Here is a 27,577-nt window from a genome sequence, read left to right as displayed (position 1 = left end):
CCTGGGGCTGCGCGCGCAGGACACACAGCTGCAGCGCTTCTGCAGGCTCCCAGGTAAGTTTCCAGCCCGGGTGGCTGCACCCGCTGCTCCGCAGCGTCCCCTACTGGGTAAAAGCAACGACGTGGTTGTCCCCAGCCCACCCAGACTTTGGGTTGCCCTAACCTTGGAGATATCCTGGCCCCCTTCACTTAAACATAAATTACAGTGTGTAAGATAACGCCAAGAAAGTCCAACAAGCTTCCATTTCACCCCATAATGATCCCCCAACTTTGATTTTAATCTGTGGGTGTTCCTGCATCCCTGCTTGGCTGGTGTCCCAAGCGTATGGTTAACATTCCACCAGGTTAGGCAGCCCTGGCTCTGTTTCTCCAGCCTCCTCTCTCAGAACTGGCATTTATAATCCACGTAGCGGCTTCTCCCGGGGGCCTGCAGAGCCGTTCATGATCCAGGCTTTTCTTTTCCTAGTAAAGGCAGAATGTTAAAATGTAGCAGCAGAGGAGGAGCAGGCCTCCCCTGCCTCAGCTAATTAAATATTAGACAGTAAAGATGCTGTCTACCTAGGAGCAGACTTCATTCATTCAAACAGTATTTGCTGAGAGTTTATCATGTGCTCAACCCCAGAGACTCTGTAGTGGACAGACCGAGGCCCACTTGCCTGATTCTCCCTGACCTGGACCTTTGGATTTCTCAGCACCTTCTATCACACACACTGCTCCCCAGAAGTGGGCAGCTTTGAGATTCTTCCCAGGAATTGCAAACTCAAATTCCTGCTGAAATGTGGAATTGGGGGTGGGGGGGGGGGGGAGGAGTTAGGCAGTAGGGAGGAGTGGAGCCTGCAGCCAAGAGAGTGAGTGCATGACCCACATTCTCATTTTAAAACACTGTCTACTAAGCAGAACCGAAGGCAGTTTGAATGTGCCCTGTAGGCCTTGAGTTTGAGACCACTGAATGAGAGGGTGGTGTGGCCGGGGCCAGGATAGGCATGGGACTCTCTGAAGGCCTCACTGTGAGAATGGGGATAGATTTGTTTGCAGGAGTGGGCCCAGCCCAGAGGGCACAGAAAGGGAAAGGCCTGTGTGGGCATCTGGGAACTGGAGAGAAGCCAGTGTCCTTGGGGAGCCTGGTTCTGTGTGTGTGTGTTATCTCCAGCTCCTGGGGAGAAACACAAAACATACCAAATATTTCAAGGGCAAGATGAACTGATACTGGAAAGATCCTGATTCACAAACAAGCTACATTCATCAAACACTTGCTACGTGCTAGCCACTGAGCTAAGAGCATTATATACACTATTTTCTGCTGAGGGTGGATGTGGGTGTCCCCATTCTACAAATGAGGAGACGGAGGCTCAGAGGGGTAAAATCTCCTTTTCAGTGAATGTCAGGTTGACTTGAGTCATGCTTTTAGAAAGGTGCATTGCAGGTCCAGAATTAGGAACAGAAGCACCCGCGAATCTAGAAAAGCTCCTGGATGATATGAAATTGGAGCTGTGTGACATTCCAGAGTTGAAAGAGATCCCAAAGTGAGTGTCCTTTGCTCAGACCTTATCAGTCAGGTGAATCCTGCTACAGCCTCTACCCCAACTTGAAGGCTCTCCCAGAAATAATCAAGCTATGGAACCATTGTCTTTACCCCACCTCCCTGCCTGTGGGAATTTCCCAATATTAGATATTTTTCTCCACCTATTATTTACCAAAATTCAGTTAGTCCTCAAACCCTCTAGAACCCCTCTAGAACATCTCAGGGAAAAGCCAGAGATTCCGATATTATTAGCCTCTATTGTCCCATCACTCAGCTGCTTGAAAATCATTTCCAAGGCAGTGGATTATGTAAGAAAGGAATGCTCTAGGCTGCAATGAACAAAATACTTGATAAGAATGCCTTAAGCAATAGTGAGAAGCCTAGAGGTAGGCAGTTCCAAGAATGGGGTGGTGGCAAATGGTCAGTCGGACCTAAATTTTCTCCCATCTTTCCATTTTGGTCTCCTTATTGTGACAGTGATATTTCTCCTCATGGTCACAGGATGGTTGTTGCTGCAGCACCAACCATCATGCCTTCACAGTAATTTCCTAAAGCGAAGGAGAGAAGAACATGGACAAGCTCTTTCTGTTCCAAAGGAATAGAAATAGATGTCTCCTTTTGTCTAATTGGCCAGATCTGGGTCACATGCCCATTCTTAGGCCAATCACTGACAAACAGGAGATGGGAGAGTGGGATCATCCCCACAGGGACAAAAAATGACCAGGAGTGGGAGGTGGTGTGTATCTAGGAGACAGAGAAATCCTGGACACTCCTCAAACCCTTATAAACCATGGACTTTCACTACAGGAAACAACCCATATCATACCTGCCACCATTTCTTGAGCACTTACCATGTGCCAGGCTCAGTGCTTAACACCTTGAACAACCTGTGAGGAGGCTTCTAGAATTTCTATTTTCCAGAGGAGGAAACAGGCCCACTGAACTGAAGTAACGTGTCTAAGGTTAATACGTGGTGGAGGAGGAGTTTTTGCTGAGCTCTGATGATTGACACAACCACCGCTTTACACTGCAGGGGACCCCTCAGTGGGTAGCAGAGCTCGTAGTTTTTGCCTTAGGAATCTAGCCCCTGAGGTCTGGGAGTTGGGGTGCAGGGGATCTCACAGCCCTGGAGGACTTGTAGGGTTAACACGGCCGCCCTCTCCTCTGAATACCTACAGACCAGGGGGTCTCCCACAGCTGAAGCTGGGCGAATCTTGCTCAAACCCCATCAGAGGACACACTGCCCTGATGCCATTTGCCCCTCTTCTTTGGGAACACAGGGAGCAGGAGGGTAACCAACATGCTGGAACCATCTGCCCAGCTCCTAATAATAAATCGTGAGAGGAACAGGTTTCAGGCAAACATTGCTTAAAAAAAAAAAAGAAGAAGAAGAAGAAGCCTCTTTTCACACCCGGGCAGCCATCTGCCGTGCCCTCCTCATGTGCCAAGCTGTGGGAGGAGGGGGGAGGGGGAGAAGGTGCCTCTGGGTCCTGCACCACCAACAGGGGTGGCTCACAGGTTCTCTCTCTTTTGCCTCTGTGGCCAGGGCACTGCAGAGAGAGGAAGGAGCAATCGCTGGCTGAGCAGAGGGAAAGCACAATCCCTTCAAGATGCCGATGGTAGGTAATAATAGCTCTCGTGTGGACAGCTTGCTGTGGGTTAGGTGCTGTGCCGTCCAGTGTACACAACTCAACTCCTTGAATCCTGACAACAAATTTATGGGTGCCCTTTTGTGGCTGAGAGACTAGATGTGCAGTGACTAACCCATGGTCATCCAGCAAGGCTGCCTCTTCAGTATGCAATAATGGGCCTAGCCTCCTCTCCATTCTGGCACCCTGGGGGTGGGGATGTTTCCCATGTAACAGATAAGCAGTTGACATCACTTAAGGATGACCTTCCACCTCCAGCCTTGCCCCAGGGGCCCCTGTCCTCTGCCCTTGAGCTGAAATGTGGGCTTCTCTGGTTACCTAACTTGTTGCTCTCTGTCTCACCCAGTCAAAGAAGATCAGGAGAAAAGACTCCGAAACTCCCCAGGAACCTTCGGAGAAGGAAAAAGAGCAGCTGGCTGAGGTGGAGCTTCGGAAGCTGAGGCAGCAGTTCCGGAAGATGGTGGAAAGTCGCAAGTCCTTTAACTTCAGCTCCCAGCAGAAGATCTTGAATCAGCAGTGAGTGATGGTTGGGGTTTTGTGCTAAGCGAACTTGGAGAAAATTTTGGCTTTGTTTTTGGTTTCTGAGGACCACTTGGGATAGCTTCAGTGGGGAGGGGGGATTTATTCTCAGAATCCAGTGTGTCTCAGGGACTCCAAGGAGAACAGGGCACCCATGTCTTAAGGAAGGACCCAAATGAGAAACCATTCCTGGGTCTTGTTTCTTTCTATACATGGGTGTTCTCTCTGAATCTCAGCCATGGCTGGTGGGAGATGGCTGCCTCCAACTCTCTTTTTTAAAATATATTTTTATTGATTTCAGAGAGGAAGGGAGTGGGAGAGACAGAAACATTAATGATGAGAGGTAATCATTGATCAGCTGTCTCCTGTACGCCCCCCCACTGGGGATTGAGCCCACAACCTGGGCATGTGTACTGACTGGGAATCGAACCGTGACCCTCTGGTTCATAGGTTGACACTCAACCACTGAGCCACACTAGCCAGGCTGCCTCCAACTCTTGAACTACCAAAGGTCACACAGAGAGACTGTTGTGAATCAATTCCAATCCCAAATTCCCAGGAGAGAGAGAATCTGATTGGGACAGCTTGGGTCAGATGTCTACTCCTGGAACAATCAGCGGTGGCTGGAGATGGGGCCGAGGCCTAGGACACAAGATGGCTGTGGGTATCATTCCCATGGTCCTAGCCCTGGAGGTGGGGAATGCCCAGAGAAGGAGAAGTCACCAGGCTGTCAACACCCAGAGCAGTGGTGGCCAACCTTTCGGACCTCACGGACCACCGGTGGTCCGCGGATGTTTCCTGCTTGTGCATCCTTAAGGGATCTGCAAGGTAGAATGATTGGCCCAGTTGGCATGGCTCAGTGGTTGAGCATCGAACTGTGAACCGGGAGGTGTTGGTTCGGTTCCCAGTTGGGGCATGCAGGAGGCAGCCGATCAATGGTTTTCTTTCATATTCTCTCTCTCTCTCTCCCCTTCCCTCTCTGAAATCAATAAAAATATATTAAAAAAAGATAGAATGTTGGAAATCGGGTTGCCCTAGGGTTATGGTACGTATAGTTTCTTTGGGCAGTAGGAAGGTGTTTCCTGAGGTTACATACGCAAACATTAAACAGGTATTTTTAGATTCCCTCCAAGAGAATGTAATTTCTCAGCTCCATCCCTAATGTTTGTACAGGCAGAGGCTGTCCATTATTAGAAAGAAGAGCTTGCTGTTAGATGATGCGTGGGGGTCGGAAGAGAGGGAAAAGGGGCTCTTTAGATTTCCCATGGATTTGACTCACAGCCACTGCTAGTCCACACGGGATCTGCATGTCAGTTAGAAAAAGGCACCCTCTCTCGAGACAATGTACTGCCATCTGTTGGAAACGTCATCACGTAGAGGTTTGTTAGAACAAGATAAAGTGTCTCCCAGAAAAGTGTAATAAATCAACAAATCACTATCTTTTCAAGCAGATGGTGCTCCTCTGGGCCATGCAGTCCCCAGCCTGCACATCTGTGCCTGGGCTTAGATGGGGGGAAGAAGTCCCACCTGCCAGGTTTGGAAGACTAGATGCTCTAGAACTGGGTGTGCACGCTAGTAGTCCCTAGCCACATGTGACGATTTACATTTGCAATTGCCCGGCCAGTGTGGCTCAGTGTTTGAGCATCGACCAATGAACCAGGAGGTCATGGTTTGATGACCAGTCAGGCACATGCCCGGGTTGTGGGCTTGATCCCCAGTAGGCAGCCAATCAATGATTCTCTCTCAACATTGATGTTTCTCTCTTTCTCCACCTCTCCCTTCTTCTCTGAAGTCAATAAAAATATATTTTAAAAAATTGCAATTAATGAAATGCAATTGAAAATTCAGTTCTTCAGTTGCACTGGGCACATTGGAAGTGCTCAAAGCCACACGTGCCTGGTGGATGCTATCTGACAGCGCAGCCAGAGACCATTGCCATCATTGCAAAACGTTCTATGGCATGGTGCTGTTTCAGGACAGTGTCGGCGAAGGACGGTCTGGCTGGCTGCCTGTTTTTGTAAATAAAACAGCCACAGCTACATTTATTTGTTCATGCATCGCCTATGGTTACTTCGTTGAGTAGTTGCAACAGAGACCGTCTGGCCGGATAAACCTAAAATATTTATTCTTTGGCCCTTTATAGAAAGAGCTTTGCAGATGCTGTTCTATTGTGGCACTGCCAACACTTCAATGGGCATTCGAGTCACTTGAGGATCTTGTTACAGAGCAGGTTCTGATTCAGTAGGTCCTGGGCTGGGACCTGAGCCTCTGCATTTCTCCACGCTCCCTGAGGCTGTTGAGGCAGCTGGCCTGCAAACCGCACTGGGCAGCGGGTGTGGGGTGCCCAGTGTTCACCAGAAACTTTGCCTCGGTGCCGTTTTCTGTCGTTCAGTTGTTGTGCAGTCTCCTGAGCCTTTTCTCTTTCTGAAACCCCCCTTCGCCCATATCCCCCACCCTCTCTCTTCTCCACAGTAGACTGAGGGAGAGAAAGGAGGAGACTCAGGTCAGCCAATTTAACAAATCGTTAGCACCCCAAGTAGAGAAACTAGTGGAAGTTAGGGTTACTGTGTTGGTTTAAAATTGAAAAATTGTCTGATGGGTTTGCCTCTCATTATTAGAAATAATTGGTTGTAAAGTCTGGAAAGAAAGTCTGCGGAATCAGACAGATGCCAGTGAGCTGGGGGCAAAAGAGAACGTGGGGGCCCCCGCCATGTCTGGGTAATGGGTTTTGACAGGCACAGCTCCAAATTGTTCCCTAGGGGAAAAAATGCCCCTAGGACAGTGGTCGGCAAACTCATTAGTCAACAGAGCCAAATATCAACAGTACAACGATTGAAATTTCTTTTGAGAGCCAAATTTTTTAAACTTAAACTTCTTCTAACGCCACTTCCTCAAAATAGACTCGCCCAGGCCGTGGTATTTTGTGGAAGAGCCACACTCAAGGGGCCAAAGAGCCGCATGTGGCTCGCGAGCCGCAGTTTGCCGACCACGGCCCTAGGAAGAAGGCAGAGCAGTGGACGGAGCAGTGAACTGGGTCGCAGGCGATCTGAGTTCCAGACCGAAGACCTGGGCAGGTCCCTTCCACTGCTCCAGTGGGCTGTACCTCTCTGAGTCTCCTTCCACAGCGAAGGACGCTGGAGCGTCTGATCAAGGTGAACTCGGGGTTCAGGGTTAACCATGCACTGCTTTCCTAACAGCAAGGAAATCAAGACCCTGCAAGAAGAGCAGGACGAGATCACCCTGCGCTTGAATCTTATCAAGTCCTCCAAGAACTTGAACCTGAATGAGAAAAACTACTTGGAGCTGCGTTTCCTGCTGCAAACCAAAGAGGACTACGACTCCTTGATTAAATCGATGAAAATGCTCTTGGCTGAACTGGATGAGAAGGTATGGTCTTACTCTTAAAGGGCCAAACAGAACACAGAGCAAGGGGAAAGGGTATGAGAAGTACCTATGATGCCTTAGGGCAGGTATAACACCCCTCCCATCTTCACTTTCCTAAATGCGACTGGTCACTGTCTCCACCGCTATTGATCCCAGCTCTATTGATCCATTTCTCCACCATGATCTCCAGTGCCTCCCCACTGTACTTCAGATAAATTTCCAAATTCTTACTTTACCTCTAGGGATTGGCTAGAGGTAAAGTCCAGGTAAAATCCAAAATCTGACTAATATTAGTTGCAAACACCAATCACCGATAGACATGAAGCACGAATGAGGAAGAAAACTTTCTTGTTTTAAATCACTGAGTTGGGGGGTGTTTGTTACTGCAGCATAACCAAACATCTCCTGACTGATGCAGTAAGAATTTGAAAATTTACTCGAAATACAGTGAGGAGGCACTGGAGAACACAGTGGAGAAATGGATTAATAGAGCTGGGAGATCAGGAGTTATATAAAGTGGTGGATAACATCTATGGTGTGACAGCTAAAGATGCTTTTGGCTGCAGGTAACATATAATACTCAAGAGGAATGTGGACTAAAAGGATATTACTTATCAATTATTTTTTAAAATGTATTTTATTGATTTTTTACAGAGAGGAAGGGAGAGGGACAGAGAGTTAGAAACATCAATGAGAGAGAAACATCAATCAGCTGCCTCCTGCACACCCCCTACTGGGAATGTGCCCACAACCAAGGTACATGCCCTTGACCGGAATCGAACCTGGGACCCCTGAGTCCGCAGGCCGACGCTCTATCCACTGAGCCAAACCGGTCAGGGCTCAATTATTTTTTTAATAAACTATGTTTATATGTAGGAGACAGCTTGATTCTAGGTACAGAAAATCATAGAGGATGTAATTTACAGCTGCATAACTTCCAGAGGGACACTGGACAGTCACCAAGGATGGGGCACAATTCTTGGATGTCTATTGTTGTCTCAGATGTTACAGGATGGGTGACATCTCCTGACCCACCCATTAAGTGCCACTAGAGTCCCATCATTGCAAGAGCCCCAAAACACTCCACAAGGTTACAGAAGGCCCTTTGTGGGGGAAATAACTGCTGGAAACTTTCTGTTGGGAACCATGGGTTAGGGCAGTGGTCAGCAAACTGCGACTCGCGAGCCACATGCGGTTCTTTGGCCCCTTGAGTGTGGCTCTTCCACAAAATACCACGTGCGGGCGCGCACGTACAGTGCGATTGAAACTTCGTGGCCCATGCGCAGAAATCGGTTTTCGACTCAAAAGAAATTTCCATCCTTGTACTGTTGATATTTGGCTCTGTTGACTAGTGAGTTTGCCGACCACTGGGTTAGGGTAAGGTGGAATTTATGCCCACAGGTGAATGAAATTTACAGCAAAAACTCTCAATTGCCCTGGCTGCTTTGGCTCAGTGGATAGTGTGTCGGCCTGCATACTGAAGGGTCCCAGGTATGATTCTGGTCAAGGGCACTTACCTCGATTGCAGGCTCCTCCCCATCCCACACCCTGGTTGGGGCTCATGCAGGAGGCAACCAATCGATGTTTTTCTCTCTCATTGATATTTATCTCAGTTTTTCCCTCTCACTTCCACTCTCTCTAAAAGTCAATGGAAAACTATCCTCAGGTCAGGATTAAAAATAAAACAACAAACAAACAAGCCAAAAAAACCTCTAAATTGCCTCATTTTACCCTAAACTGGCTAGGATTAAGTTGAATTGAGCACGTATCTGAGAAATTAAAATTCTATTTATAGGAAAAGAAAGAACATTGCAATTTTTGTTAGCACACTCAAGTTAGTGAACTGTCGGATTTGTACCCACACAGATGTTAACACAGCTGGGTTTTCTTTTCTTTTTTTATCTTTTCAGATTACTCAGATGGAGAAAAAAATTGTAAACCAAAAACAGATCTTCACAAAAATACAGGAGGCCAATAACCCCCGGAAACTTCAAAAACAGATCCACACGTTAGAGACACGTTTGAATCTTGTACGTAAAGGGTTCTCAGCAGCTTTGCAAACAACTCTGCCTCTTTTTGCTCAGAGTAAAGAATGTCTGTGGAGCCATTAGCAGAATATATATACTCATTTAGTAGACAGACTCAGGAGGTGGTGAACTAATGGTGTATGTCTAGATCAGGCAGCCTGTTAGAATTTACCATCCACTCACTCTGTTCCACCCACTCTGTTCCATCCTCTCTCGTTGGCCCATTGTTACCCAAGGTGCCTTTCTCCTTCTTGCTCTCTACACCTTAGCACATGCGGGTGCCCAAATACCCTCTACTTCTCCCCTTTCCCTCCCCCCTGTCTGGGATGCCTACTCTTAGTTCCCTGCTTCATAAACTCCTACTTGTTTTCAAGAAGTAGCTCAAATATTACCCTTCACCAGGCAGAATTAGTTAGACTTTCCTCCCCCATGCCAATCTGCTCATGCCTCTATTAGAGCGAGTGCCTTTTGGTTGTCATTGATGTCTCTGAGAAATAGTAGGCATAGATATGCATACCTTGATAAAAAGAAAGTGGTGTTTCCTGATCACCTTCAGTCTACTGTGGTTTTGGCATTAAGCAGGCTTCTGTTGCAAACTGGTATAAGCAAAAATAGCTAATGTATTGGTCATAGAAGTGAAAATTTTAGAGAAGTGGTACCTTCAGGCATAGGTGGGTCTAGGTGCTCCAAACATGTCTTTAGGACACTTTATCTGTCCATTTTTTCTCTGGGTGGACGTCATTCTTGGGCGGCCTCCAATGTGAACAGGTATCAGCAGAAAGGGAGTCTCTCTTCCCTAAGAGTTCAGACACAAGTCCCAGGGTTCCCATGGGGCCAGCCTGGGTCCCGTGCCCATCCCTGAATCAATCACTGTGGTCTGGAGTCACGTGGCTACCCTTGGACTGCATTCCTCCCCCCGCCCCCTCCTCCCACCAAATCGGAGAAGGCAGCCCTATCCAACGATGTGGTCTGAGATTGAGGGAGAAGTGGTTGCCCTAGAAAAGCGTAAAGAAAGGGAGAAGGAATGCTGGGCAGGTACAAACAGCACATTCCAGTCTGGCTTGTGAGATTGCAGCTCCCAGGACACCAGCCAGAAGAGAAGGAAAGTGAATTGATCTGGAGGGAAGCTTGTCACTAACTCACTACACAAAGATCTTAGCTTTGCCAAAACTCTGACCACCAAGCTTTACCCAGGAGTGGCTGAACCCAATTTGACCTGGTCTCTGTCTGCCTCCCCCCATAGCCTGGAAGCTGCCTGAGGGCAGGGCAGTATCTCTTTAATGTCCCTGCACCGTGATTTGCTAGGATGCATGTCAAAATGCAGGTTCCTGGACCCCTTCCACAGTTACTGAATCAGAACCTCCCAGGCTTGGACATAGGCTGCACTATTTAAAAATTTATTTATTTATTTATATTGATTTCAGAGAGGAAGGGAGAGGAGAGAGAGATAGAAACATCAATGATGAGAGAGAATAATTGATTGGCTGCCTCCTGCACGCCCCCTACTGGGAACCGAGTCCACAACCCGGGCATGTGCCCTTGACTGGACTCGAACCTGGGACCCTTCAGTCCCAGCAGGCTTGATCCACTGAGCCAAACCAACTAGAGCTGTACTATTATTAACAACCACAGTGAGGCTAAAGGTGGTTAAGAATCAGTAATGCCTGGCACAGTGTGAGGCTCACAGTCGGTGCTCAGCAGACCTCTGTTGATTGAATGAATTAATAAATGCATACATGATCTAATGATGACTGGTCTGTAGAGGTCGGCTTTTTGTTAGAGGTCTATTCAGATTTTCTATTTCTTCCTGAGTCAATTCAGTAGTGTCTTGCTTCTTTAACACTCTACAAAGCACGGGACAGCCCCAAAATGTCAACAGTGCTGAGTGTGAGAAGCTCTGCATTAAAACAGCCCCACCCCAACTTCTTTCCTGTCATTAATTTACCGAAGAGACCAGGTTAATTGTCCTGTAGAAAGTTCTACTTTCTGGATTTGGCTGATTGCTTCTCCCCTGTAATTACTGAAAACCAGAAATTAGGTATAAAAATAGGTGAGAAATTTGAAATCCAAGAGAAGTAACTTGTCAAAGGCCACTGAGCCAGTTGGCCAACTTCAGCCTCTCACCCGGTGCTGCAAGCCACTGTCCTTTGGGCCTGGGGTGGGAGGTTGGGGGAAGACCTCCCAACCCTCCGGCTGCTTTTCGGAAGCTTATCTCATGCCCTAGGAATGAGCCCTGTTTTGAAGCACACCCCTCCCCACAGGTCACCACGAACTTTAACAAGATGCTGACCACCAATGCTAAGCTCCGGAAGGAGATTGAGGACCTACGGTATGAGAAGGCAGCGTATGACCACGTCTACCAGCAGCTCCATCGGCGCCTGTCAATGCAGAAGAAAACCATGAATGAGGCCATTGAGCAGTCCGCTCAGGCCTATGAGCAGAGGTGGGCTGAGGGAGAGACCCTCGGGGGGAAAATGTCTCTTAGACCCCTGCTGAGCATCTAATTTCCTACTCTGGGCCACCACTGCCGCTGGTGCTTATGTGTTGAGGAACCTTAAATCATCATAATAACTCTAAGTGCTGACTGTGTGCCAAGCCTAATGCTAGGTGCTTTGGGTAATATTTCAACCCTCACAAATGCCATAGGAGTTATACCCCCATTTTATAGACCAGGAAGTGGAGGGTTACAGATGCCAAACTACCCGAGATCCAGATAAATGGCAGAGCTGAGATGCAAAGCTCTATGCTATATTATCTCCTTCAGGTGCCCCTGCCTCTGGTCCTAGGGGTCTCTCTTAGTCTCCTGGTTTTACTCTCATAGGGCCAAAAGACACACAGTTCAGCAGTGAAGAGCACATGTTTTGGAGTCAGTGAGATCTGGTTCAAATCCTGGCTCCAACACTACTATATTGTTGTAGGACCTCTTTGGGTGGTAGTGAGATTAAATAATGTATATGTATTAAGGAGTGGCTGGGACATAGTCATTGACAAGTGGTGATGATGGTGATGGTGATAATGCTGATGGTGGAGGTGATGATGGTGATGTGTGTTCTGGTGGTGATGAAAGAAGAATTTCCTGGGAGTGGTCTAGACCTGGTAGCTCCTGTCATTCAGGTAAAGAGGGTTGTTCCTCCACTCCCTAATTAAAAAGAGGCTGGTCATTGGCAGAAAGTCCCTCTGGGCTGGCAGGGAGAGGGGAGGGTCCTCTGGACACTCAGGCTCTGTGCCCCCTTCACCCAGACTGGAAGCCACGGCTCGAATGGCTGCCATGAAGGATCGCCAGCAGAAGGACATCTCTCAGTACAACCTAGAGATCCGAGAGCTGGAGCGTGTCTATGCCCATGAGACCAAGCTCAAATCCTTTCTGCTCATCAAGCTGAATGATCGAATGGAGTTTGAAGAGCAGGCCAAAAAGGAAGAAGGTACACTCTCCTGAAGGCAGAGGGACCAGATGGTAAACCAGGCTGAGAAGCTGTAGCTTCAGCCCAACAACAATGGGGAGCCACAACATGTAAAGGGGTCATGTGACCAGATGTGTCTAGAAAGATCCTTCTAATTGCCACATGGGGACCAAATCAGAGAGAGAAGACTGAGTTCAGGAGAGTAGGAGCTATTGCAGGAATCCAGGCTGGAGAGAGCAAGGTTTAGAGAATTTTCTTGGTTCTGATTTCATGAATCTGCCAAGTTCTGAGCCTTGTCTCAGGCCCCTGTCCCCAGGGCTTCCTTGAATTTCATTCTGCTCAAATGTCTCATCCTTTGAGAGGACTTCCCTGACCACCCAGCTCCCCATCACAGCACCTCCATTCTCAGGCCACAATGGTAGTTGTTGGATTTCTTTTTCTTTTTACTTGGCTCTCTTCTTTCTGTCTGATCCCCCCACGAAAACTCCACGGAGCAAAGATTTTGTACCCACAGGGCCCCACTCAGTGTCTGGCACATAGTAGGTGTGCAGTGAAGATATTTGTGAAGCAACTAAGAAGTGAAGTTCCTGCCCCATCTCCTAGGAAAGCCTAGCATCCTCCCCAAAGCGCGATAATAATAAACACAGAACACATCTCTGCTGGGCACTGCACTGAGCGCCTTCCTTTCCACACTCACATTGCTGCCTTTTCCTTTCTAGCTCTCAAGCCAAAGAAGGCCAGGAGGAAGAGCAAGGGTGAGAGTTTTGAGAGCTATGAGGTGGCCCACCTCCGGCTGCTGAAGCTGACTGAGAATGGGAACGTGAATCAGCTCATTGAGGAATTTCTGGCCAAGGAGGAAAAGAACTTTGCCCGGTTCACGTATGTCACAGAGCTCAACAATGACATGGAGACGATGCAGAAGAAGACTGAGAAAATCCAGGTCAGAGCCACTCTTTAAAAAAAAAAAAAATTATTTTTATTGATTTCAGAGGTGAAGGGGGAGAGAGAGAGAGAGAGAGAGAGAGAGAGAGAGAGAGAGAGAGAGAAACATCAATAATGAGAGGGAATCATTGATCAGGTGCCTCCTGCAAGCCCGCAACCTGGGCATGTGCCCTGACCAGGAATTGAACTGTGACCTCCTGGTTCGTAAGTTGACACAAACACTCAGTCACTGAGCCATGCCGGCTGGGCAGGGCCACTCTTCTTTCCTAGGCCTGAGACCGGCCTGCCCCCACAACAACCTTCCCCATTGGGGGCTCTTCGGAACACTCTTCGAGATGCTCTGCAACAAAAAGGGCCTCAAGGTCAAATCAGTTTGGGAAACACTACATTTCCCCCAATGTCCTGCCTGCATTTCAACCTTCCTGGAATTGGTATTTGCCTTTCAATCGATGTACACGCTTAATGTGGTCATGTCCCCTCACTCCAAGTGATATCTATTATCCATGGCATGTTTTATAATCCAGGGTTCAGTAAACTATAGTCATGGCCAAATATGGCCTGTGGTCTATTTTTGCATAGCCCATGAGCTAAGAATGGTTTTTATATTTTTAAAGGGGTATAAAAAATAAGAATCCTATATAATAAAGAGGTAATATGCAAATTGACCATCACTCCAACACACAAGATGGCCACTCCCATGTGGTCAAAGATGGCCGCCCCCATGTAGACACAAGATGGTCGCCACAAGACGGCCGGCAGGAGAGGGCAGTTCAGGGCGATCAGGCCAGCAGGGGAGGGCAGTTGTGGGTGATCAGGCCTGCAGGGGAGGGCAGTTAGGGATGATCGGGCCGGCAGGGGAGGGCAGTTGAAGGGGACCCAGGCCTGCAGGGGAGGGTAGTTGGGGGCGACCAGGCCTGCAGGGGAGGGCAGTTAGGGGTGACCAGGCTGGCAGAGGAGGGCAGTTGGGGATGACCAGGCCTGCAGCGGAGGGCAGTTGGGGGTGACCAGGCCTGCAGAGGAGGGCAGTTAGGGGTGGCCAGGCCAGCAGGGGAGGGCAGTTGGGCGTCAATCAGGCTGTCAGGGGAATGGTTAGGGGGGTGATCAGGCTGGCAAGGGGAGGGCAGTTAGGGGTGACTGGGCTGGCAGAGGAGGGCAGTTGGGGGGACCAGGCCTGCAGGGGAGGGCAGTTGGGGGTGACCAGGCCAGCAGAGGAGGGCAGTTAGGGGTGACCAGGCTGGCAGGGGAGGGCAGTTAGGGGCAATCAGGCCAGCAGGGGAACAGTTAGGTGTCAATCAGGCTGGCAGGGGAGTGGTTAGGGGGGTGATCAGGCTGGCAGGCAGAAGCGGTTAGGGGCAATCAGGCAGGCAGGCAGGCAGGCAGGCGAGCAGTTGGGAGCCAGCAGTCTTGGATTGTGAGAGGGATGTCCCAGATTGGAGAGGGTGCAGGCTGAACTGAGGGACACACCCCTCCCCCGTGCATGAATTTCGTGCACCAGGCCTCTAGTAATATATAAGACAGACCATATGTGGCCTGTAAATCCTGAGAAATCTATCTGGCTCTTTGCCTCAAAAGCTTGCTACCCTCTGTTAATCAACAGCTTCACAGAATTGAGAGGAGATGGTCAATTCATCTTGGAGAGACTTGATGTCTATGAGCATAGTAAATGCTCTGACAAGTCCTGTGGTGAAGAAACCTGTTTGCCTTCATTGAACCTATCATTTCCCAAACTTAATAGGCTCCCTGGGCTACTTGTTCCCCAGAGCATACATAAACAGCCTTTGGGATGGCTACAAAGGATGGAGTCTAAACTCAGGGTGACACTCCAGGCTCTTCAAAATGCAGCTTCAACCTGCCCCTGCAGGCTCCGCTCCCATCACGACCCCAAGGTTCCCTCTGCAGCTGCCAGACCCAGCTGTGCCACACATCTCCCTCCCCAGAGGCTTTCCTTGTGCTGCTTCCTCCTCCCCATCCCCTTGCCCTTCTTCTGATGAAATACTGCTCATTAGTCCCTGCCCTGCACAAATGTCATCTGCTCTGGGAATTTATTCTTCCCTCTGAGGTCTCAGTGTTCTGTTTATATGACAAGAGGAGCCACTTCCTTTTGTAATGTCACTGTTTCCTGAGTGTGGGGCTTGTGTAAGTAGATCATAGCTAGAATATATAGGTGAACTTTTAATTTACCAGCAATGAATTAATTGTAATGAGGATTAGGAAAAACGTAGCTTGCAGAGCATACTTGTAACTTGGATATTATTAGTGTGATCAGTAATAGTAAACAAATAATGATCAACATATTAAAATAAAGTTTGGTTGGATTAAAGACTATTAAGAGGTAACAGTAGGTTGATAGATAATAATAGTATAGGTGTCATGCAGAAATGGCGGAAATAAAGGCAGTTGTATCAGTTAGGATTGTCCCAGGAAACAGATGGCATGCCCCAAATGGGTAAATTGAGGTGAGTTTTTTAAAAGGGACTATTTACAAAGAAAATTAAGAAGGGAGAGTGCAGGACCAGCCAGAGGAGAGGGCTCCAGAACTGGTGAGGCGGGGAGGAGAGCAGTTTCTGGAATCAGGAGCGAGATGTGTGGAGAAAGCTGTCTGTGTGCCCTTCCTGGAGGGATGTGACCAAAGTAGTGACCTGCCAAGGAGTGGGCAAGTAACCCCCAAACTCACTCTCGTTCTGCCCTGTAACCTCCAGCTGGTGTCTCTCATTGGCTAGGCCCAACCCAAGCCAGAGGGTAGGAAGGTAGATTCTGGGAGAGATGGAGAATGTCCAACTCAGTGTGTTCCCTCTGCATTCCTGATGCCCAGGAAGGCCCTGCACACAATGGGAGGCACATTTAGTAATGGTTCCCAAACAGTAATTGACCTTGACCTTCCCATTCACCTGGAGGGTGCTCTCCTTTCCTCCATCTTCATCAGACATGTTCGTCCCAATGCCAGAGGCACACAGACTGCCTCTGGCATTGGGATGAACATGTCTGATGAAGATGGCCAAATTCTTACCCTTTCTGGGCCTCAATCTCCTCATCTGTAGAGTGACTACTTGCACTAGAGCAATAGTTTCCAAGCTTTTATAAAAAATCGATAGAACATTTTTGTTTAAACTCAGGTTATGAGGAAACATCAGTGAGAAACCAGTGGAGCGGCCCCTGATGAAAGGGGTAGGGTGGAGGTGGATGGGTGATTGGAGGAGGTGCCTGAGACCTTACCTTTTGGCTTTCTTGTGGCATCTCTGCTCAAACTAGGGCTCAGGTTAAAAAAAAAAAAAAGGATTCTAACATCTGCCTTCACCCCTACCTGGAGGGTTGTGGTTAGAGCTATGGGTAGGGCTGGTTCCATGGGACCTGCCCCTTCTTTTTTGCATCTTTCCTTCTTTTTTGCTTGGTCTCCCCCACCCCCATATTAAAAAATTTATTAGCTGCTAGCATTTAAAAATGAAACTCTGGATTTCTGATTTCTCTTAGAAAATCAGATTTGACAACTCCTGCCCACTTTCGCATGGGAAGCTTAGTCCCCTGCCCCTGTAATCCCCAAGCCTGCCCTCTTTCAGCCAGACCAGCTGGGTTTGAGTTTGCATCTCCCATGTAGGTGCTTCACCACTCCCCTCTGGTGGCCATGTGCAGTATTGCAGGGACGGTCTTTGAATACAAAGAGATCTGAAGGAACATGGAAGGATGGTCTGGGAGCACTAGTAATCTTCCTTATTTTCCAGGAAAGAGCACCTTACTAGTCCCAATGGGGTGACAGAGACAAGCCATAGAGAGGGATTTGAGGAAACTGACTTGGCCAGGAAATGGTTCCCCAACAGAATTGACCTAGATCTTTCCCATTCACCATGATGGTACTTACTCTTAGCTTACACAGCTTGTCTCTGGCATTAGGACGGGATGTGTCTGATGAAGAAGGGGCAGGTCCTTACCCTCTCTGGGCTTCAGATTTTCCATCTGTAGAATGATGTTTGGACCAGAATAGTAGTTTCTGAGCTCCTTTTTGAAGTTACAGAAGTGCCTTTGGGGGCTTAAATAGAGCTGCAAATGCTTGTTGAATAAATCCTGAAAACTCTGCTTTCCAATGGGACGGCTTAATATGTTAAAAATCTTAGAAGAGAAAGATATGCTCATTATAGAAAATTTGGAAACTACCTAAGGATAGAAAGAATTTTAAAAACCACCCATTATTCCATTGCCTAAAGACAATCATTTTGAACTGTTTTCTTCCGATCTTTTTTGGTGATGCTTTAAAAACTTAACATAGTTATTATCACACATTATGCATAAAGTTGTATATTATAATGGAAAAAGTGTTCTTTGGGTTATTTGTTCATCCAACGAGTTATTTGTTGAACACCTACTATATGCCGGACACTGTTCTGGGCACTGGTAATGTAGCTGTGAGCAAGGTGACAAACAGCTCTTCCCTCATGGAGCTTCTTTTCTGCCAGGGAGACACAGACAATAAACAACAAGTCCAACAAACACATAACTGATAGAGTATATTAGAAAGTGAGAAATGTGGATAAAAAGATACAATGGAGCATGTTAACAGAGGGATTCTGGAGTCAGGTGAGGGCATGGCCATTGAGAAGTTAAGCTTAATCAGACTTGTAGGTGAGGGAATAAGCTGTGCAGATCTTTGGGGGGATGACTATTCCAGGCAGAGAAAACAGCAGTGCAAAGGTCCTGAGGCAGGAGAGTGCAAGCAGGCTAGGGTGCCTGGAATGGAGAGAGAGATGGGGTGGGGGCTGAAGTTTGAGAGGGGAGGGATGCTATGGGTGCAGGGCAGAGTATATTTCCAGAAGTGATTTTGGCAGTCACGCTGAGAAACAAGAGCCGTGGGAGAGTTCTGGGCAGAAGAGGAATGCCACCTACTCAGGTTATGTACGAAATTTGGAAAATACTAAAAAGTATAAATAGAAACCCCAAATCAAGGAACATCCCATCACCCGGGCATAGCATTGGTTAATCTTTTGATAGATTTCTTTTTGGGTTTCTCCTTTTCCTTTTAAGATGGGAAATATAATCTATATGCCTGTGGGAAAATGTAATTCAAGAGAATATAAAGTTTCCAGGTGATTCTGGTTCATGCTAGAGCTTGAGAAGCCCTGCTCTGGAGCTGCCTGTCCATTACAGTAGCCACTCACTACATGTGGCAATTTAAGTTTAAATTAAATTAAGTTTAATTTAAAAATTAGTTCCTCAGTGGCACTAGAACATTTCAAATATTCAGTACCCACCTGTGGCTAGTGGCTGCAGTACTGGGTGATGCTGACAGGGCATTTCAACCATCACAGAAAATTCTATTGACTACCCTGTTCTAGACACTTATCCAGAAAAAAAATGAGCTATCCACCCTCTTATTCCCGCAATGTTTTTTTGTTATTGCTGCTGATTAGTGCAGTATTCTTTTTAAAAAATATATGTTTTATTTATTTTAGAGTGAGAGAGAGGGATAGAGAGATAGAAACATTGATGAGAGAGAAACATCAATCGGCTGCCTCCTGCATAACCTCTACTGGGGATCGAGCCTGCAACCCGGGCATGTGCCCTGACCGGGAATTGAACCAGCAACCTCTTGGTTCATGGGTCGACTCAACCACTGAGCCACACTGGCCGGGCCCTCACTTTTTTTAAATTAGGAAACCTCCAGGGGCATAAGAGGGGCTCAGGGGTTCTGGGCTCCTTGGATTGGATAATTTAAATCCTCACAAACTCCTCGAGGCACAGCCTCATTCCCAGGTGTGGTGGGGAGGGGAACACCCACTTTTTCTCATGGTCTGGTTTTTTTCTCGAGCAGAATGAGATCATCTACTTGCAATCCCAGCAGAAAACGTCTGATGATTATGACCTCTCTGTCACGAGACAGCTGGAGGTAAGACCAGGATGGGAAGGAAGGGACACAGGAATTTCCGTTGTCTGTCTGTCTGTCTTGTTAGGTAGCCTGTCAGGTGGTTCTCAGGAGGAGTAAGAAACCTGCCCTGTGACTCTCTACTGGCCTGAGTCACATCTTGCCAGATCTGACCCTTTGTCCCAGGCAGCCTCTGCTACGGGTATTGCTGCAGAATTTTGTCCCTAGGGCCACTTTGTCCATTTAAAGACTCCCCCACTTCAGGGAGCCTAGCCTAGGCCCTTGCAACTATAAATTTATCCCAGGTTGGCAAATTGCAGACAGATCTCTGCCTCAGTCTTTTTTCTCTCCCTTGTCCTGGCTGTAGCCTGTTCTCAATCAATAATAGTTATTACAAACATATCTTGAGCAAGTACTACATACCAGGTATTAGGCTAAGTGCTTTGCTTGCACTCTCATTTAATCTTCACAGCGGCCCTATGAGGTAGGTGCTCCATTTTACAGATGAGGAAACTGAGGTTCAGAGAGGCAAAGTCACTTGACCAACATCATGGAGCTGGAATACTGTCTGAGCTTTGCATTGTATTTAGCTGCCAATAACACAGACCCAAAATAACTGGGGCCTAATCAAGATGGAAGTTTATTTACTTTGTTAAGAAATAAGACTGAAGTCATGATGTCATGAGGGACCCAGGCTCCTCTTTTTTGTTTTGCTATCCTTAGTGTGTGGCTTACACTCCCAAGGATGCCTCTTAGTTGTGAGGATGAGTATGGCTGCCGATGGTCCAGCCATAACACATATATATTGCCCTGCTGGTTGAGTCAGCCAGCTTGAAAGTTCTTTCCCGGAAGTCTCAGCCAATGACTTCTGTGTTTACACCTCACTGGCCATTCCTATTGCCAAGGAGAGTTGGAAATACAATTTTTAGCTGGGCACATGGCCACCCTAAATACAACCAAGGTTTTGTTATCCAGGTATAAAGGGAGAATGGATACCAAACATCTGCCAAAAGTGTGAATTCAGAGAGTTGACTCTAAAGCCCCCTTTAAATCCAATGGTTTCTGGCCCAGGAACTGTGTTCCTAGGTCATTTCCTTTCTCTTCTCTGTGGCTTATTTCTGTTCTTGGCATATGCACCTGGTAGACACCTATGGCGGTGCCATTCTCTAGTGGGCCACTGGGGGGAAGCAAAGCACATGATGCCCGTTGCGCTGCTGCCGCTCAGAGAGGCCCTCCCCAGGAGTCCAGGTGTGAGGAATTAGACTTCCAGGCAGGACCCAAGTCCAAGGACACCCTTCCCACGCTGGGCACAGACTTGCAGTCCCATGTCCTCGGCTTCGGGTCACCCAACGTCCAGGTGCTTTCTTGAGGTTGGGGTTAGTGCTGCTCTGCATCTCTGGGTTTTGAAGGCCTAAAGGGGGGCAGCTTAGGGAAGCTGGGCTCACCAGGCAACCCCAAGCCTCTCTCCCACCATCAGCTTTTCTTCCTTTGGCACTAAAGGGACTTCTGGAAGCCTTTTCAAATGCAAAAACAGGAGGATTTGTCTTAATAGCCCCCGGCTTTCTTAGTTCTGCTCCCATCTGCTCTGTTCTTGGAACCTTGCCACACACCTTCCATTTCATCATCTCCAGCCCCACTGGGAGAAAAGGTGGGGCCAGTCTTTGACGGGAGGGTTTTGCATAGGAGTTAAGTAACCAGGCCCTGGGAACACATGCGTGGCTGTAACTCTCGGGAAAGTCACTTCCTAGCTGTGTGACTTTGGGAAAGTTATTCAACCGCTCTGAGCCTCAGTTTTTTCACCTGTAAAGTGGGGGTAATAATTGTTCTCACTTCATAGGACTGTTACTTTCACGTTGTTACTAATAATTGTCCAAGTAAAGAGTTGAACCCAAGGTCAGGTACTTAGACAACTTGATACAGGAGAGCTAAAAACAAGTTTACTTTTCTTCTCTGACCTCAATATTCCTCATCTGAAAACTGGGTCAATGTTGTGAGGATGCATGCAAAATGCCTGGAACATTTTAGCTGTTGGATTAGTTATCACCATCATATTAGGCTTTAAAAAAAAATTGTGAACTTTTAAAAAATATATTTTGTTGACTTTAGAGAGAAAGGGAGAGGGAGAGAGAGATACAAACAGCAGTGATGAGAGAGAATCGTTGATCGGCTACCTCCTGCATGTCCCCTACTGGGGATCGATCCTGCAACCCAGGCATGTGTCCTTGACTGGAATCGAACCTAAGACCCTTCAGTCCATAGGCAGACACGCTCTATCCACGGAGCCAAACCAGCTAGAACAAATTGTGAACCTTTGATGCACCTTTAGAACGAGAGGGTAGCTCTTGCTGAACTATGAGAAAAATGCAGTCCTGGGCACTGAACATTCTAGTAGCTAGGACAGGAAGCTGCCTGGTGCAGTGGTTGAGAGACTGTTGGAATCCTGACTTCCCTTTCCTGGGTGTGTGTCTCAGAGCCTCAGTTTCTTCACCTGGAAAATGGGCGTGGAGGGAGGGCTGACCCCTTGGAATGATTACCTGGGACAGAGCCCTGGGGAAGGGGGTGGGTCCTTCAGGGACCATTTTACCTTTGCAAGTTGAGGACTCAGAGGGCGGTGCTGGAAGCTTTGGAGCATTCACCCGAGCGCAGTGATTCTCAGCCTGGGCTGCGAGTCAGAATCACCTCTGAGGCTTTAACATTTCCCATGCCCAGGCTGCACCCCATACCAGTGACTCTGAATCTGAGACTGGGGTCTGTGCAGCAAATATATATATATTTAATATTTATTTCAGAGAGGAAGGGAGAGGGAGAGAGAGATAGAAACATTAATGATGAGAGAGAATCATTGATCAGCTGCCTCCTGCACCCCTCCCCCCCCACTGGGGATTGAGCCCTGACCTCTTGATTCATAAGTCAAAGCTCAACCACTGAACCATACACCAACTGGGCTGCACAGCAAATATTTTAAAGCTCTGAGGTGATATTAACTTGAAGGCAAGCTTGCGATCCAGTGGACTCTAGGAGATTCTTAAACTTCGTTGGGCGTTAGAATCTCCTGGAGGTTCATTAAAACACAGATTGCCAGGCCACACCCAGAGCCTCTGGTTTGGTCTGCACTGCAGCCCCATAACTTGTATTTCTAACCGGTTCCCCATTGAAGCTGACACTGCTGGTCCTGGGACCCCACTTTGAGAACCATGGGGCTCGAGCAATGTTTTAGCCTGTGAGTGGTGAAATTAGTTTGTTGGACTGCAACCAGCATTTAAAAAATAATGAGACAGAATAGAAAAGAAAATATTAGAACACACAATAAGAATATTCATTTGTGAAACTTTAATTTCATTTGATTAGATAATATATATGAACACACACACACACACACATACACATACATATGTATGTAGGTAGGTAGAGATTAGGCTGCAAATATAAAATACATTTCTTCCTGTGGGTGGGCTATAATTTTTAATAAATGAGTCACCAGCTTTCAATTAAAAAACAAAACTAACCAATGCCCTAGCTGGTTTGGCCCAGTGGATAGAGCGTTGGCATGTGAGCCAAAGGGTCCCAGGTTCGATTCTATCAAGGGCACGTACCTTGGTTACAGGCTCCTCCTTGGCCCAGGCCTGGACCCTGGTTGGGGCTCATGCAGGAGGCAACCGATCGATGTGTTTCTCTCAGATCGATGTTTCTCTCTGTCTTTCCCTCTCTCTAAAAATCAGTGGGAAAATGTTCTTGGGTGAGGATTATAAAAAAAAAAACTAACTACCCAGTACACATGTAGATATACATAAGTTATGTATACAATACATAACATACATTATGTACTAGTATACAATAAAACTTACATTAAGTAATACTTATCCTATTATCGGCAATGCATACTAGTATTTTTCTCTTTCTTTTCTGTTCTACTTCATTTTTAAATGCTGACTGAGGCTCATTAATTGATCTTGCACCCCCTTTGAGGTTTGAAAACCTGCAGTGTGGAGACCCTGGCCCCAGAGGGTCCTGAACCCTCACCCCCACTGAAAGTCTTTAGGGTGGGCTGACCCCAGAGTGGCAGCCTGGCTGACCTGGGGTGGGACTTGGGGTCTGCCACCAGGAGAAACTGAGGAAGACCAGAGAGGAGGCGGACATGTATGAGGACAGCTACAAGGAGATCCAAAAGACCTTGGAGAAACTCAAGAGCTCAGTGGAGAATCTTTTTAAGAAAATAAATTGTGATTCCACCAAGATCCTGGTGCAGTTAGGGGAGACAGGGAAAGTCACCGATATCAACCTTCCACAGTACTTTGGTGAGTCAAGCTGGGGCCCGTTAAATTCTTAGGAACCATTTCCAGAGCTTTCTGTCACCAGGCATGAGGACTTGTTTTTGTTTGTTTCATTTTTGTGGTAGTAAGTCTGGTGGTAAAGCATGTGGGCACTAATGCTCGCCTGCCTGGATTCAAATCCTGATTGTATTCTTACAAGCTGTGTGACTTTGGGCAACTTTCTGAACCTCTCTGTGCTTTAGCTTTTTCATCAAAAGAAAGAAAGAAGTGATCTTTATCAGGGCAGGACTGCCAGTTTGTTGATACTTGATTTTTCCTTCCATGCATCCACAGTCTACCACAGTGCCTGGCATAGGAGGCATCCAGTAATTATCTGTAGAATGAATGACTGACTCCGGAGACTGCGTGGGGCTATGTAACACAGGGAAAAGGGCAGCCCCCCCCTAACCCAGGCAGATCCGGGAAACATTCCTGCAGGTGGCAAGGCCTGACCTGGGTGTTAAAACTCCAGTAGGGGTTATTCAGGGAAGGTGCAGTGAAAGCATTTTAGACAGAAGGCACAGCATGAGCAAGGCCTGAGGTCTGAGTCAGGGAGAGCACTGGGGAAAAATCAGTAGTTTAAAGCAGGGCAGTCCAAGCCTTCCAATTTTTACTGTAACCCAGTGTTTCTCAACCTTCTTTTCATTATCACCTTCTAAGGAGCCTTTTAAAATATTCTTTCCCTAATTGCCCCACCCTCATAAAAATGTAATACTGTTGATACACTGTAAACTGTGTGTCTCCTGTATGTATATGTGTACTTTATACGTTAGAGCAGGGATGGGAAACCTTTTTTTCTGCCAAGGGCCATTTGGATACTTATAACATCATTCTCGGGCCATACAAATTATCAACTTAAACATCAGCCTGCTATATTTGGTCAAACATTTAATGAACTCATCCCTAATGCCTTGGCCGGGCCAGACCAAATGATTTTGCCCAAGGGCCAGACATTCCCCACCCCTTCCTTATAGTCAGTTTACTTTTTGCCTCTCAAGAACCAAATTTTACCTTTTTGGGTGATACTGCCCCCTTAAGAATGCATGGTGTAACCCAAGAGAAAGCCATTGTCCATATAAGAGCGCATGGCAGCCCCCACTTCCTATTCCTTCCATTCCTCTCTAGTGGGGGACACCACCCCGAGATTCCCCTCTTGGTGGTGATCTTGAGCGCCTTGTTTTTCCCCAGCCATTATTGAAAAGAAGACCAACGACCTGCTGCTGTTAGAGTCCTACAGGCGGTTCCAGGAAATGGAAGAGGCAGAGACCGAGACCCCGCCGTCCTTCAGCAACCCTTTCTGGGGCAGCTCTGCCCTCTTCAAGAGTGCAGACCCCACCAAGGTCAACCCCCCGGTGCTCAGGACTGACCCCTTCAGCGACAGGTTGGATGAAGGTGAGTTCTCTTTCTACCCAGATCTGCCCAGGTCACTGGGGCAAGGCTCCTAGGAAGCCCGCGGTCATGAGGGTCTGCAGTGTTGAGCCTCAGTTTCCCCCTTTTTACGAGCCCATCACTTTCATCGGGTACCTTCTTGGCTGTGGCCACTTGACATGCTTCCCTTAGGGATGCTTCTCCCTGTGGCCCAATGGCCTTGCCGCAGACCCTGACGTGCAGTTGTCCTGGATATATTTTAAAATCACAACTGTTTTATGACTATTTAAAATGAATCTTAAGCCCTCGCTGGTTTGGCTCAGTGGATAGAGTGTCGCCCTGCAGACTGAATGGTCCTAGGTTCAATTCCAGTCAAGGGCACATGCCTGGGTTTCAGGCTCGATCCCCAGTAGGGGATGTGCGGGAAGCAGCCAATCAGTGATTCTCTCTCATCATTGATGTTTTTCTTTCTCTCCCTCTCTGAAATCAATAAAAATATATTTAATGAAATAAAATGAATCTTAAGATATCCAAAATTTCCAAATTGGCAGGTTAGGGGCTCACAAGATCTCACCTCTCACCCTCACCCTATGCTCTTGAGCCTCTATCCACCCATGACCTTCCTTGGTCCTGTCCCACCCAGAAGCCTTCCATTGATCTTCCTTCCTTTCAGAGTTCATGGCACTCCCCCTCATGGCGGAGGGAGGGTGAGGAACCAGCCCTTCTCCCTGAACCTGGGGATAAAATCGGCCCCACTTGGTTTGGGGAGGGCAGGTTGGCAGCTTGTATGGGAAGCCTGAGAAGTGGATGCACCCCTGAAGCCTGTAATTTCACCTGTGAGAATTGGTCTTACAGGGAAAACATATTCAGGGGTCTAAGATGAAGGTGGTAGGATGTTCTCGGCAGCCCCAAACTGGAAGTGACTGAAATGCCCACTCATTAGAGATTGGTTAAAGAAGTTACCATTCACCCCACATACAATGGGATACCATGCAGCCCCGAAAAGAATGCGATGGTATATAATATATTCAGTGGTTCTCAACGGGGGTGATTTACTCCTCAGGGGACTTTTGGCAATGTCCAGAGATATTTTTGGTTGTCACAACTTGGAGGAGGGGATACTACTGGCGTTAGGGGCCAGGGATGATGCTGAAATCCAACAATTGTACAATGCACAGGACAGGCCTTCATAACCCTGATATATATGATGAGAGAGAGAGAGAGAGAGAGAGAGAGAGAGAGAGAGAGAGAGAGAAGAAGAAGAAGAAGGAGGAGGAGGAGGAGGAGGAGGAGGAGGAGGAGGAGGAGGAGGAGGAGGAGGAGAGAGGGAAGTTGAGAGGGAGGGAAAGAGGATGACACCTTAATTATGCACTTGAGAACAAAGAGGATGTAGAGGCGACTTATGGTGGATATTTCTAGGTGGTAGTTTGCAGAGAACTTTACATTTCTGAGTTAAACAATTCTGTATTGTTTAAGTTTTTTTTTTGTTTTTTTTTTTGTTTTTTTTTTTTTTTACAATGACCTGTGTCACTTTAGTAATCAGAGAAAAAAGTAGATTTTGAAAATGCTGCCCCGCCTCTCTGAGCAGCATTTCAAGTGTGCAGGTGTGCCAGGGACGGATAGAAAGGCCTGCCAACACGCATGCGCACGTGTGGGCACGCCTTCTGTTCTATTTAGCCGAGGCAACCAAAACTTAGCAGGAGTGAAAGCTGGGTCTCGTGTCAGCCGCCTTAGGCCAGCTTCCCTTGGCCCTTGGAATTCCTGAAAGAGGTGGTTTGTGGGCATAGATGGCAAGGTCAGATGTCTTCTCCTCTGTTCAAGGGAATGTTGATAAACATTGGCTTCCCTTAGCTCACTCATCCCTGTGGCTCACATGTGTGGATTAAAAGAGACACCCCCGCTGGGCACATTAATTAGAAAAAGGTGCCCCTTTTGGGTACACATGGTTTGGCAATGTAGTAGGGGCTGGATTTCAGCCCATTCATTCATCATTCATTCATTCATTCATTCATCTGTCTCCACCTGGCATCCTTGTGCAGTCTACCTCCTGAACAATGGCACATGGGGTGGCCCTGTCTCCTTGAGATTAAACCAAACTCACCCGGGAGAAAACAACAGTTATTGTCCGGGCATCCCTGAGCAGTACATCTCTGCCTAACCTCTTCCTCCCCGAACCTCGAGAACGGTCATACTCCAACCCCAGCCTTGTGGAGGAACCCAAACCAGGCTTGGACATTCTTGCCTTGGGCACCCACGAATGGGGCAGAGAGGCACTGTCCCTGGGAGGGAGGTGTGCTGGGTTCGACTGTCAAACTCTTCACCCGAGTCTCACTTCTGGCGCAGTGGAACACCCCCTGGACCACAGCAGCCTTCGGCGGATGGTGCTCGGCAACTACACCGCGAGGGAGTCTCGAAATAAGGATTTACCGCCGGACAGCATCCCTGAAAAGGGGGACGACCTGAGGTCCAAGAGGAAGGCCCAAGTCAGCATCTGACATGGGTGGGGCCACATTTGTACCATAACCTGAGAGAATAAATGTTTTGTTCTGTAACCCCACTGCCTCTTCACATTCACTTCTAGGAGACTAGGGCGCTGGGAGCCACCTCG

At 47.6% G+C, this 27,577-nt stretch overlaps 1 protein-coding gene across 2 annotated transcripts; it reads left to right on the top strand.

Annotated features, from left to right (window-relative positions):
- CCDC63 (coiled-coil domain containing 63) lies at positions 1-27,521 on the top strand. 2 transcript variants are annotated; one of them, XM_028147213.2, is made up of 12 exons: positions 1-53; positions 3,068-3,140; positions 3,517-3,686; positions 6,887-7,076; positions 8,984-9,103; positions 11,362-11,543; positions 12,341-12,522; positions 13,221-13,441; positions 19,241-19,315; positions 23,394-23,586; positions 24,790-24,993; positions 27,313-27,521. In XM_028147213.2, exons 2-12 carry the CDS (start codon positions 3,132-3,134, stop codon positions 27,462-27,464), a joined length of 1,698 nt encoding a protein of 565 aa, XP_028003014.1. In that variant the 5' UTR covers positions 1-53; positions 3,068-3,131; the 3' UTR covers positions 27,465-27,521. The 2 variants fall into 2 exon arrangements, with proteins under 2 accessions (XP_028003014.1, XP_008141135.2); XM_008142913.3 differs by lacking the exon at positions 1-53 and having other exon boundaries at positions 3,051-3,140.
- Positions 27,522-27,577: the final 56 nt, after the last annotated feature.

This window comes from Eptesicus fuscus, chromosome 23 (assembly GCF_027574615.1).
Source record: "Eptesicus fuscus isolate TK198812 chromosome 23, DD_ASM_mEF_20220401, whole genome shotgun sequence".
In the NCBI taxonomy this organism is placed as follows: domain Eukaryota; kingdom Metazoa; phylum Chordata; class Mammalia; order Chiroptera; family Vespertilionidae; genus Eptesicus; species Eptesicus fuscus.
The sequence above is the reverse complement of the archived record's forward strand: the minus strand, read 5'-3'. Positions and strand labels throughout refer to the sequence as shown.